General features: G+C 43.6%; 1 protein-coding gene across 10 annotated transcripts in view; it reads right to left on the minus strand.

Annotated features, from left to right (window-relative positions):
• Positions 1-13,268, minus strand: part of card19 (caspase recruitment domain family, member 19) — a 70,202-nt gene that overhangs the window by 49,147 nt on the left and 7,787 nt on the right. For 2 of the 10 annotated variants that reach the window (XM_043708033.1, XM_043708036.1), the window contains exon 1: positions 303-1,594. The exons of 7 other annotated variants lie outside the window; for them this stretch is intronic. Coding sequence is in view for 1 of the 3 variants with exons in the window: in XM_043708037.1 (XP_043563972.1) it covers positions 303-309 (7 nt within the window). In the remaining 2 variants the exon portion in view is untranslated. Of the gene's footprint in view, positions 1-302; positions 1,601-13,268 lie in introns of those variants that run through there. One more of the 10 variants, XM_043708037.1, reaches the window with a different exon arrangement.

Genomic DNA, 13,268 nt, shown 5'->3' on the forward strand with positions numbered 1-13,268 from the left:
CCGCTGACGCTTCAAGTGGTGCCCGGTCAAATCCTGTAAAGACAAGTTTTAAACAAACAGAAATCCGACAAAAGAGAAGCATTCGGATGATGAGGAAGTAACAAGGCGGTGCCACGACAGCAAAGTCTATTCCCCACTCCCCAACACCAGTTACAATGAAAAGGAAATAGACAGTGAAGCCCTGGCTGCAGCAGCGGAGTGAGCTGGATACAGGGACGGTACGTGGTGTCAGTCCAGGTCTGGTGTCAGCCTTTCGAGCTTGTCCGTGCTCATTACTGCGTGACTGGGCGGTGAACACTGACCTGACATGGCGCTGCTGCTTGATCCTGTACTCCGCCCAGCTCACACACTTCCGCGCTCTCCCTCTCCTCCAACACAGGGCACAGCCCCAGGCCAGTGTCAAGTTACAGCCGCAGCGGAAGAAACTTCCCTCAGTCAGAGCTCAGAACAGGATCTGACCTCGCAATAGCGAGAGAAGTATCGAAACCGTTTTAAGAAGATTAAAGCTCAGAAACACGATTAAACATGTGTAGGTTTAGAATGAAGAAAACATTTAATAAACTGAACGACGAGAGGGCGACTCTGGCAAATGCTGCAAATTCCAATTTGAGTGTGTGGGGGCTGGCTGGTGGTTTTGAAGTTTGATTGAAAACAAACAATATAGTAGGGAGAAAATATTGAAGGAAAAGGGCAAGGCGAGGTGCAAAATTCTATCTATAGCAATGTAGAGCAAGATACTTAAGTGTTAAATTTATAAAGTTGGTATATAACTTTCAATTGTAGATGGAAGCTATGACTGCGACCACAAAGGTCACTATGAATGTTACAAGTTGTGTGTAAAAGACGCTTGTTGCAAATGTAGAGAAAACATGACAATAGCGAGCCAGTTAGCAGACTCTCGGTACAATTACATTTCTCCGAACATTTAACCTTTTTGCAAAAAAAAATGCTGTTAGAAGTTATTTAAGCTAAAGTTATGCATGGTAACAAAAAAATCATGAAAAGTGTGTCAACTCTAGTCTTTTCATCAGTCTCTGCATATGTATTGCATGCATTGCACTTAAACCATGAAGGTAATTTAATGTTGCACATTGTTGTGGGCTGTTCATCTGATATTTACTTGTTCTAAGAGTGGGGTTCTTTCTCTGGGGTGGTTGTTCCTGTGGAAAGTGCTGTTGTTGTGGTAACTGTTATTGCAAAGCTATTGCTGGTGATTATTTTATATGTTTTTTTACTTGTACTTTCTAGTTGAGGTTTTGATAACACGTCTGGTTATTTACATTCTCTGCATATAATCTGAAATAACTGCCCAGAATCTGGCATCCTGTCATGAAATAACCCTTTATTCACAGTACACTGGCTGCAGCCAACTCAGAGCCAGTCCCCCGAAGTCAGAAATCTCTGAAACCCCTGTTTATGTCTGTCAGCCAGGGCTCCCATACTTAGTAAGATTCACCTGGCACACAATCAAAGTGGTAACTACTCAATGCAGTTGTCAATTTGCCATGAGGGCAGACCTTTTTGAAAGCGTTGAATGTTTGCATTCTGAATCTCCAGTGCTCATAGTTTTGTCAAAGTGAAATGTGACTTTCTGTCATTTCATCTTGATCTTGTCACTCATACCTGATATTACTTTTGGTTTTAATAGTCTTTTCCCTATTGGCTGATTAGTTTGACATTACTGTTTGGTTTGGACGATTTTCCATTCCTTTTGTAAATGTATTTCTCTACATGAGGATTGCTTTATAGATATTTTTTCTCACCAACCCATTTAAAGATTAATTACACACCTCTGAAGCAGGTCATACTTGAATTGTGGTCTTCTAACCTGGAGTAAAAACACTATCACTGCACCACAAGGGCCCTGTGAATTTCTTTGTAACTCTGTGCTGGATTTGACAATTATCCTTGAATCAGCCATTTGCCCCTTTGAGACTGCACTAACCCTCCACAAAAAGATTCCCATCCAGATCAACCATATACCCGTAATCTTGCATTTACCATGACCAGTCCACTTAACCTGCACTTCCCTGGACACTACAAAGCAACATAGCAGAGCAATCCATCTAACATGCATGTCATTGGATTGTGGGAGGAAACCACACAGACATGTGCTGAAGGCATTGAATTGAATTGAATTTATTGTCATGTGTACTGAGGCACAGTGAAAAGCTTTGTCTTGCAAGCAATACAGGCAGATCACATATTAAGTAGCACAGATAGTAAGTAATAGGTAATCAGTGGCAAAAACAAAAACACAGGTACAAGCTGTTTTAAAAAATTCTCAAGGTCAAGGACCAGGCTCGCAGGAAAGTAGTCTGACACAGAACAAACAGCCAAGAGGCGAGTCTGCTAGAATATAAGTGTTTTATTCCCCGCAGCGTCGCCACAACCAGGTCTCATCCTTACAACGGGTCTGGTTTATACTCACTCTACGTGTTACCGGAACTGGGAGCCGTCAGTTCTCGTAGAGCGGTTGCCAACAACCCACGCTCGGCGGTTAAACGCAACCCCGGAGCAGACCCTACCGAACTGGAGACTTCTCCAGCTGATATACCCTTTTCCAGATATAAACATTCATGTGAACAGCAGAGCAAGGCTAAAAAACACATTCCATTCTGGTTACATACAGATAAGAAGATTCACACGGGAAGGTGTATAACAAGATTCACACGGGACCAAGCGACACCTTCCATTTTCGGTTAGATTCACACATGTATTGGGACACAATTTTAACCCTTTCACCACAAACACCACTGGTCACCTTTCTCCATTTCGAGAAACTCCCTTCAACTACTACTCTTTGCCTCCTATTGCTCAACCAGTTCTTTATCCACCTAGCTAGAACACCCTGCACACCATGTGACTTCACTTTCTCCATTAGTCTACAATGGGGAACCTTATCAAACGCCTTACTAAAGGCCATGTATATGACATCAACTGCCCTTCCTTCATCTATCAACTTGGTAATTTCCTCGAAGAACTCAATAAAGTTGGTAAGGCACGATTTCCCCCGCACAAAACCATGTTGCCTATCACTGATAAGCCCATTTCTTTCTAAAATATAAATAGATCCTATCCCTCAGTACCCACTCCAGCAACTTCCCCACCACCAACGTCAGGCTCATTGGTCTGTAGTTATCCGGGATATCCCTACTACCCTTCTTGTACAGGGGGACAACATGAGCAACCCTCCAGACCTCCGGCACCTTACCTGTGTTTAAGGATGCCACAAAGATATCTGTCAGGGCCCCAGCTATTTCCTCTCTCGCCTCCCTCAGCAACCTGGGATAGATACCATCCGGTCCTGGGGATTTGTCCACCTTAATAACCTCTAGCCTACCCAACACATCTTCCAGACTAATCAAAATTCATCATGTTCCTCTCCTCAGTGAACACTGATGCAAAGTAATCATTCAGAATCTCACCCATTCTCTCAGGTTCGACTCACAGCCTTCCTTCGTTATCCTTTAGTGGACCAATCCTTTCTCTAGTTACCCCCTTGCTTATTATATAAGAATAAAATACTTTGGAATTCTAAGAAGATTCACACGGGAAGGTGTATAATAAGATTCACACGGGACTAAGCGACACCTTCCATTTTCGGTTAGATTCACACATGTATTGGGACACAATTTTAACCCTTTCACCACACAAGCGAATGTTAAGAGTTTGTGAGTACATTCAGTATTATAACAACTGTTGCATAGAAACTGTTACAAAACCGGCTGGTGCGTACCTTCTGTACTTTCTCCCCAATGGTAGAGTTTGTAGAAAAACATTGCCAGGGTGGGATGGATCTTTGAGAATGCTGACAGCCTTTCTTTGACAGCGGGCCTGGTAGATGGATTCTGTAGATGGGAGGTTGGCCTTTGTGATTTTCTGGGCCGAGTTTGCCCCTCTCTGTAACCGTCTCCAATCTTGAATGGTACAGTTGCCATGCCAGGTTGTGATACATCCAGGCAGAATGTTCTCGTTGTCACACCTATAAAAGTTGGCATGGGTATTCGCCATCATGCCAAATTTCCTCAGCTGCCTGAGGAAGAAGAGACATTGTTGGGCCTTTGTAACCAGTGCACTCACATGAAGAATCTAAGAAAGCTTGTTGTGGGTGATCATTGTGGGTCACCCATGGCAGGTGGACTGCCATGGTTCAGGAAGGCACCTCACCACTACCTTCTCAAAGGCAACTAAGGATGAGTAAAAAATGCTGGCCAGCCAGCAGTGTCCACACCCCACAAATGAATAAAAGAAAAGACAATTGCCAAAAAACACTTTCTCTGGTGTAGTATCATTTAGTTTGCATTAATGCCCTGGATGCACATATAAGTGGTTTCCCTTGCCTCAGAAAGATGACTGTAAGTACAGTCTCACTGGCATTACACTGCAGGGAGACTTCATTGCTAATATCATAATGATTCAGCAAAGGAGTTTTCACCACTGGCTGTTTGATGCTACTAGTGAAAGCTGCTTTTTTGTTCTATGCCCCAATACCACTGCATGTCCTTAATAGTGAGCTTGTGTAAAGTTCCGCACTCTGAAGTTAGACAAGGACTTACTAAATTGTTCCTGAATCCAACAAATTATTGCACTGCTTTCACATCTGAAGGTCATTGCAACTCTACTACAGCTCACACCCTGTTAGGATTCAGGCAAAGTCTTTTCACTCTCAGTATGTGACCTACATACTTTACTTCAGATATTTTCAGACATTTTAGATGGTATTGTTTCAGGTTCATCTGGTGAGGTCTCCGTAATGGTTATACCAAATACTGGTTGTGATCTGTGATGGCTTCTTCCACTGTGTCTGTACATGCATGTACTATAAGGTCCACAACAGCTTCCAACTCTGGAAGATCACTGACTTATTGCATGTTGTGTATATTGATGAACAATGGAAATGCAAATTGGCATGTACAATCATTTGTATCCCTGAATAGTATCCATATGTGGAAGAAAACTGAGGCCAGTAGCCATCCTTAGCATCATGTAGTGAGATCTCTTCAACACTTTGTTGAGATCTAATCCATCTCAAGTTCTTTTACTTTCACCTTGCAGCTAATACAATCTGCAGAGGGCCCTTTTTGTGATGCACTGGTAGTGTCCCTATCCCTAGATCAGGAGCCCAAGTGCCACATACTTCAGATGTGTGTAATAACATCTCTCAACAGGTTGATTGAAATAATAGGTTAAATTTTTTTTTAAAATACAGTCTGCCAGTGTGTTCAATTTCTTGATTTGTCTCTAGTTTTCCAGCTCTTCTGTATTGTCTTTCAGGCTGGCCTGGGTTGGAACTCCCCTTGGCAGATGCAGAATTGGTTTCTTATTCTCATCAGTTCCAAGATGATATTTACCATGAATACATCCTTGTAAAACATCTTTATAATCTTTTAGAATCTGTTCAGCACTTAGTGGGTTAATGGGCTGTGAAATTCTGCACATTTCCTCTAGCACATTTAGGATTACCAGTCCAAACATTTGGCTTGCTTCAGCTGAGATGAGTGAACCTTGCTTCTTGATTACCATCTGGAACTCCATATGTTCCTTTCCCCCATTCCATTGGGCTCTCAGCTTCATTTGTCCTCTTGGCTTGAGGATCATTCCATTATATAGACTCAAACTTAATTTCAAGGGCTTCATTTTGGATCACCACCTTGAGCCACTTTAGTGCAAGTCTGTGAAGTTCATGATATTGCATGAAGCATCTATATCCAACATATCACATTCACTTGATGCTCTCCTTCTGCAATCATCATTCCAAAAACAATTTATCAACTTAGACCTGATGATTTATCTTGTAGAGGGATTTGTCAGAATCTTTGGTAGATGTCTCTCCAGCAGCCATCTTTAGGTGCATGTTCTACTTCTTTTTAACTAGGCACTTAAAATGATTCAGCTTCTTATAGTTAGAGCACTGTTTTCTCACATTAGATTCTCTTCCTTTACTTTTTGTGTGGGAGTTGGTTTAGCTCAGTTGGCTGGATTGTTGGTTTACAGAGCAGTGTGATGCCAATTCTAGCACTGGCTAATGTTACCATGAAGGACTCTCCTTCTCAACCTCTTCCCTTGCCTGAGGTCTGGTGGTCCTCAGGTTAAATCACCATCAGTTGCTTCTCTCTGTAATGATAGAGCAGCCCCAGTAGTCTGGTAAGACTATGGTAACACAACAACACACATTTTGTGTGATGTTCTTCTCAATGTTTACTTTCTGCTATTTGGTCATAATATTTCTGGTGGCTTTTCGGCAAATCTTGCTTTTTCCCAGTCTGCTGTTCTTATTCAGCCTGGAATGTCTTTCAGCATTATGCAAGTATTTGCCTGTTTTCTCACTATTAGGCTCTATTGAATTGGAATTGAATTAGGTTTATTGTCACATGTACTCATCTGAGAACAGTGAAAAGTTTCCAGCACTATTTACAACACCATCTTAGATAATAAGGTACGTAGCTACAAAGTCTTAGTTACAAAGCAGAAAAGTAAGGAAAACAAAGTTAAAAGTTAAACATTGCAGCTCTCATTTCTAAAAAATAGTAAAACAATACAATTCAACACCATTTTTACTAAAGAAGTTGAAGCTCTTGTCAAGAGAAAAAAGAAGGATTATGTTAGGATGAGACGTGAAGACTCAGGGTGCTTGAGAGTTACAAGTTAGCTAGAAAAGACCTAAAGAGAGAGATAAGAAAAGCCAGGAGGGGACATGAGAAGTCTTTGGCAGATAGGATCAAGGAAAACCCTAAGGCTGGAGATCAGAGTCGAGAGTGTGTGATGCTGGAATGGCACAGCAGATCTTGCAGCATCCGAGGAGCAGGAGAATCGACATTTTGGGCAGGAGCCCTTCATCAGGAATGAGGCTGGAAGTCTCTGGGGTGGAGAGATAAATGGGAGGAGGGTGGGGCTGCGGAGAATTTAGCTGAGAGCGCAATAGGTGGATGGAGTGGGGGTGAAGGTGATAGGTGGGAAGGAAGATTGACAGGTGGGACAGGTCATGGGGACGGTGCTGAGCTGGAAGGTTGGAACAGGTTTAAGGTAGGGGGAGGGGAAATGAGGAAACTGGTGAAATCCACATTAATGCCCTGGAGTTGAAGGGTCCCGAGGCAGAAGATGAGGCGTTCTTTCTCCAGGCGTTGGGTGGTGAGGGAGTGGCAATGGAGGAGGCCCAGGACCTGCATGTCCTTGGCAGAGTGGAGGGGAAGTTGAAATGTTCGGCCACAGGGCGGTGGGATTGATTGATGCAAGTGTCCTGTAGATGTTCTCTGAAGCGCTCTGTGAGAAGGTGCCCAGTCTCCCCAGTGTAGAGGAGACCACATCAGGAGCAACGGATACAGTAAATGACGTGTGGAAGTGCAGGTGAAACTTTGATGGATGCGAAAGTCTCCTTTGGAGCCTTGGACGGAGGTGAGGGAGGAGGTGTGGATACAGGTTTTGCAATTCCTGTGGTGGCAAAGGAGGGGAGGGTGGGTTGTTAGGGGGCGTGGACCTGACCACGTATCGTGGAGGAACGGTCTTTGCAGAAAGTGGATGGGGTAGGGAGGGAAATATCTCTGATGGTGGGGTCTGTTTGGAGGTGGCAGAAATGTTGGCGGATGATGCAATTTATGCGGAGGATGGTAGCCTGGAAGGTGAGGACCAGGCGTTCTGTCCATGTTGCAGTTAGAGGGGTGGGGTTCAAGGGCGGAGGTGCGGGAAGTGGATGAGATGCTTTTGAGGGCATCTTCAATCATGTGGGAAGGAAAATTACGGGTCTTTAAAGAAGGAGGCCATCTGCTGTGTTCTGTGGTGGAACTGGTCCTCCTGGGAGCAGATGCAGCAGAGGTGGGGGAATTGGGAATACAGGATAGTATTTTTGCAGGAGGTAGGGTGGGAGTCGGTGTAATCCAGGTAGCTATGGGAGTCAGTGGGTTTGTAAAAAATGTCAGTGTTGAGTCAGTCATCATTAATGGAGATGGAGAGATCCAGGAAGGGGACAGAGGTGATAGAGATGGTCCAGGTGAATTTAATGTCGGGGTGGAATTTTTGGTGAAATTGATGAACTGTTCAACCTCCTCGTGGGAGCATGAGGAGTCACCGATGCAGTCATCAATGTAATGGAGGAAGAGGTGGGGAGTGATGCTGGTGTAACTCAGGAAGAAAAACTGTTCTACCTAGTTGACAAAGAGACAGGCATAGCTGGGGCCCATGCAAGTGCCTGTGGCTACCTCTTTCATCTGGAGGAGGTGGGAGGATTGGAAGGAGAAATTATTGAGGGTGAGGACCAGTTCTCCTGTTCCTTGGATGCTGCCTGACTTGCTGCGCTTTTCCAGCAACACATTTTCAGCAGTGAGGACCAGTTCAGCCAAACGCATAAAGATGTACTCGTGGAGATGTCTGGAGAGGGAGAAACGTAGGGCTTGGAGGCCCTGGTCATGACGAATGGAGGTGTAGAGGGATTGGATGACCATGGTGAAGATGAGGCGTTGGAGGAGGCCGGGGAAACGGAAGTCTTGGAGGAGTTGGAAGGCATGGGTGGTGTCCCAAACATATGTGGGGAGTTCCTGGGCCGGGGGGATAGGACAGTATCGAGGTCGGTGGAGTTGAATTTGGTGGGGCAGGAGCAGGCTGAGACAATAGGTCAGCCGGGGTAGTCAGGCTTATGGATCTTGGGTCGGAGGTAGAATTGGGTGTTGCGCGGTTCCCGAACTATGATCCCATCAGTGAGGTTGGAAGCTGTGGGTGGGTGAGTGCTTCAGGGAGCATCTCTGGGACACCACACCAATCAACCCTACCAGACCGTGGCCTAACATTTCAACTCCCCCTCCCACTTTGCCAAGGACACGCAGGTCCTGGGCCTCCTCCATTGCCACTCCCTCACTAGCCGACGCCTGGAGGAAGAACGCCTCAACTTCTGCCTCGAAACCCTTCAACCCCAGGACATCAATGTTGTCTTCACCGGTTTCCTCATTTTCCTTCCCCTCCACTCTGCTTACCCCAGTTCCAACTTTCCAGCTCAGCACCGTCCACACGACCCGTCCCATCTGTCAATCTTCCTTCCCACCTATCCGCTCCACCCTCATCTCCGACCTAGCACCTTTACCCCACCACCATCCACCTATTGCACTCTCAGCTACCTTCTCCCCAGCCCCATTCCCCCTCCCATTTATCTCTCCATCCCCGAAGCTCCCATCCTCATTCCTGGGGGCACCTGCCCGACACATCGATTCTCCTGCTTCTCGGAAACTGCATGACCTGCTGTGTTTTTCCAGCATCACACACTCTCGAGTAAGATTAGGGCCAATCAAGGACAGTAATGGGAAGCTGTGCATGGACTCAGAGGAGATGGGGAAGCACTAAATAAATATTTTCTGTCAGTATTCACACTGGAAAAACACAATGTTATTGAAGAGAATACTGAGATACAGGCTACTAGACTAGATGGGATTGAGGTTCATAAGGAGGAGGCGTTAGCAATTTTGGAAAGTGTGAAAATAGATAAGTCCCGTGGGCCTGATGGGATTTATCCTAGGATTCTCTGGGAAGCCAGGGAGGAGATTGTCGAGCCTCTGGCTTTGATCATTATGTCATCATTGTCTACAGGAATCGTGCCAGAAGACTGCAGGATAGCAAATGTTATTCCCTTGTTCAAGAAAGGGATAGAGACACCTCTGGAAATTCTTGACCTGTAAGCCTTACTTTGGTTGTGGGTAAAGTGTTGGAAAAGGTTATAAGAGATAGGATTTATAATCATCTAGAATGGAATAATTTGATTAGAGGGATAGTCAAAACAGTTTTGGGAAGGGTAGATTGTGTCTCACAAACCTTATTGAATTCTTTGAGAAGGTGACCAAACAGGTGGATGAGGGTAAAGCAGTTGTTATGGTGTATATGGATTTCAGTAAGGGGTTTGATCGGGTTCCCCACAGTAGGCTATTGCACAAAATACATAGGCATGGGATTGAGGGTGATTTAGCAGTTTGGATCAGAAATTGGCTAGCTGAAGGAAGACAGAAGGTGGTGATTGATGGGAAATGTTCATCCTGGAGTTCAGTTACTATTGGTGTACTGCAAGGATCTGGTTTGGGGCCACTGCTGTTTGTAATTTTTATAAATGATTTAAAAGAAGGCATTGAAGGATGGGTTAGTAAGTTTGTGGATGACACTAAGGTCAGTAGAGTTGTGGATAGTGCTGAAGGAAGTTGTGGGTTACAGAGGAACATAGATAAGCAGCACAGCTGGGCTGAGACATGGCAAGTGGAGTTTAATGCAGAAAAGTGTGAGGTGAATCACTTAGGAAGGAGCAACAGGAATAAAGAATACTGGGCTAATGGTAAGATTCTTGGTAGTGTAGATGAGCAGAGAGATCTCAGTGTCCATTTACATAGATCCCTGAAAGTTGACACTCAGCTTAATAGGGTTGTTAAGAAGGCATACGGTGTGTTAGCGTTTCTTAGTAAAGGGATTGAGTTTTGGAACCAAGAGGCCATGCTGCAGCTGTACAAAATGCTGGTGCGGCCGCACTTGGGGTATTGTGGACAGTCCCAGTCATCGCATTATGGGAAGGATGTGGAAGCTTTGGAAAGGGTTCAGAGGAGATTTACTAGGATGTTGCCTGGCATGGAGGGAAGGTCTTATGAGGAAAGGCTGTGGGACTTGAGATTGTTTTCATTAGAGAGAAGAAGGTTGAGAGGTGACTTAATTGAGATATACAAGATAATCAGAGGGTTAGATAGGGTGAACAGTGAGAGCCTTTTTCCTCGGATGGTGATTATTAGCATGAAGGGACATAGCTTTAACTTGAGGGGTGATAGATATAGGACAGATGCCTGAGGTATTTCTTTACTCTGAGAGTAGTAGGGGCGTGGAACAGCCTGCCTGCAACAGTAGTAGACTCACCGACATTAAAGGCATTTAAATCATCGTTGGATAGACATATGGATGAAAGTGGAATAGTGTAGGTTAGATGGGCTTCAGGTTTATTTCACAGGTTGGTGCAGCATTGAGGGCCGAAGGGCCTGTACTGTGCTGTAATGTTCTACCATAATCCATAAGGACCTAGCTATGCTGGGCTTGCACTCCTCACAAGGGTTCGACCTCCCTTACTTGGGACTCCAATTTGTCCACAGTTTCTGTCTGTATTGATGGCTTTGTTGAGAGTAAGTCTCTCCTCACCCAGTGGACATGCTCTCACAATAGGTTCCATGCTACCTAAAGCAATCCTATTACTCTTAAGATCATCTTTCACTTGACTAAACTCTCCAGTTTCAGTGCAGTCACATACTGATCATTAGTCTCCATTTCATTGAGTTCTGATACTGAACATGTGTTTAATTTGGGAATTAAATGTCTTCAAAGCCTGTAAAGTCCTCTCCTCTGTGAGATCTAGGCTGTAATACAGCCTATAAAACTGTTTCAACAGCCCAGATAGCAAGGTTGCAAGTTGCAAATGACTAAGGTTTATTAATCCATTCTATTGCAACTTTATAGTTTTTCCAGAAAGTGGAAACATTCCAATTCTGTTTCGTATCTCTTTTCATGTCGTGTCAATTCATATCCAAAACCTTGCTTTGAAATCTCTGCTCGCATTTAACAGTTGCATCTGAAGTAATCACAATATGCCAGAACAATCCCCATTCTAAATCTAATAACACTCAGTTTTCTTTAAAAACAATCAATTCACCATATTGCCCAATGTTACAGGATCCTTAAAAAAAAAACTCTTGGATTTCAATCTTTGATAAAACCTAATCAGTTCTTCTTTGGTATGGGACTAAGCCACATAAAGAGATTTTAGTTCAGCAGACCAAAGATTGGTCAAAGAAGACGGTTTTCAATGTTTTATAGGAGGAAAGCAAGCTGGAGAAGTATCAGGAGGATATTCCAGAGATTGGACTCCAGGCAACTGAAGGCACAGCTACTAAAGCCCAGTATTAGAATAAGGCCAAATATCTGGGAGTTTTGAAGAGATTACAGAATTTGAAAAAAAGGATGAGGTTTTAAAATCATAGTGTTGTTTCTTTGAGACACAAATGTATATCAGTGAGTACAAGGCTACGCATGGGGAACAAGTCTTGTTGAGAGTTATGACAGCTCCTGCAGAGCGCTGGATACCTCAGGTCTTTGGAATGTAGAATGTGGGAGACTTGCAAAGTGTGATGTGGAATAGTTGACTAAACACCACCACTTGCAGCTTTTCCTCCAAGTCACACACCATCCTAACTATATTCCCATTTGTTCACGGTCACTGGGATAATATCCTAGGACTCCCTTCCTCATATACTGTAACTGTAACCTGCACTACATGGACTGCAATCATTCGACCATTGCCTTCTCAATTTAGGCAAATGCAATATATTCTGGCCTTGTCAGCAACACTCACATTCCATGATAAAGTACAGAAATAATAGTTGAGGCAGGATATAAAGTTATAGAGGTGGCAATATTAGTAATGACACAAATATTAGGTTGGAGTTCATCTTGGAATGAAAAGTGATACTAAAGCTGCAAACAGATGAGCTTATTCTCAGACTGTTGTCAGAGAGAGGGATAGATGGGGTAGTATCTAAGGAATGGATTTTGGAATGGGACCAACAACAATGGCTTCAGTCTTCCCAACATTTAATGGGAGGAAATTTCTGCTTATTCAGTACTGGATGCCAAAATAAAATTTAGCATCAGTGTTGGAGTTAAGGGAGGTGTGGGTGGTAAAGACAATAAACAGGGGTATAGAAACACTCAGTGCAGATTGCTTCATAGAGATATGAATGATGGATTACTGTAGATGTTAAATGAAAGGAAACCTAAAGGATAGCGAATTTGGATAGGTAATAATCTCTGAAAGGATGGAAGCCTCCATTTGAAAGTTATCTATTGATGCCTCAGTCCACCTTCAGTTTAGAGTCATTAAGCTATTTGATTTTATATTCAGATTTTGCAACAAATGTAGTGAGTAAAAGTTTTTGAGATGCAATATTCAACAAAATTTAACTTTATTTTGTAAATAAGAGAAATATTAATCACAGACGAGCTCTGAGCTTAGTTAACCACCTGTGCCTTCTAAGCCTAAATCTTGGTCTGATAGAATACACAATCAATCTAGGGAAGTTCCAGTTAAGTCAGTGTTCTCTGGGAACGATTTAGAAAATAACATTTTATCTGGTTCATGAGGGTTACAACATTTGATTGTGACAGTGGTCAGTGCTGCAGTAGCTAATGGAATCACAGGAGTGTTGGAAAACAGAAGGAGACCATCAGCCTATTGTGTGTGCACCAACTCTCCAAATGAGCATCACTGGTCT

Source organism: Chiloscyllium plagiosum, chromosome 18 (genome assembly GCF_004010195.1).
Source record: "Chiloscyllium plagiosum isolate BGI_BamShark_2017 chromosome 18, ASM401019v2, whole genome shotgun sequence".
Classification (NCBI taxonomy): Eukaryota; Metazoa; Chordata; class Chondrichthyes; order Orectolobiformes; family Hemiscylliidae; genus Chiloscyllium; species Chiloscyllium plagiosum.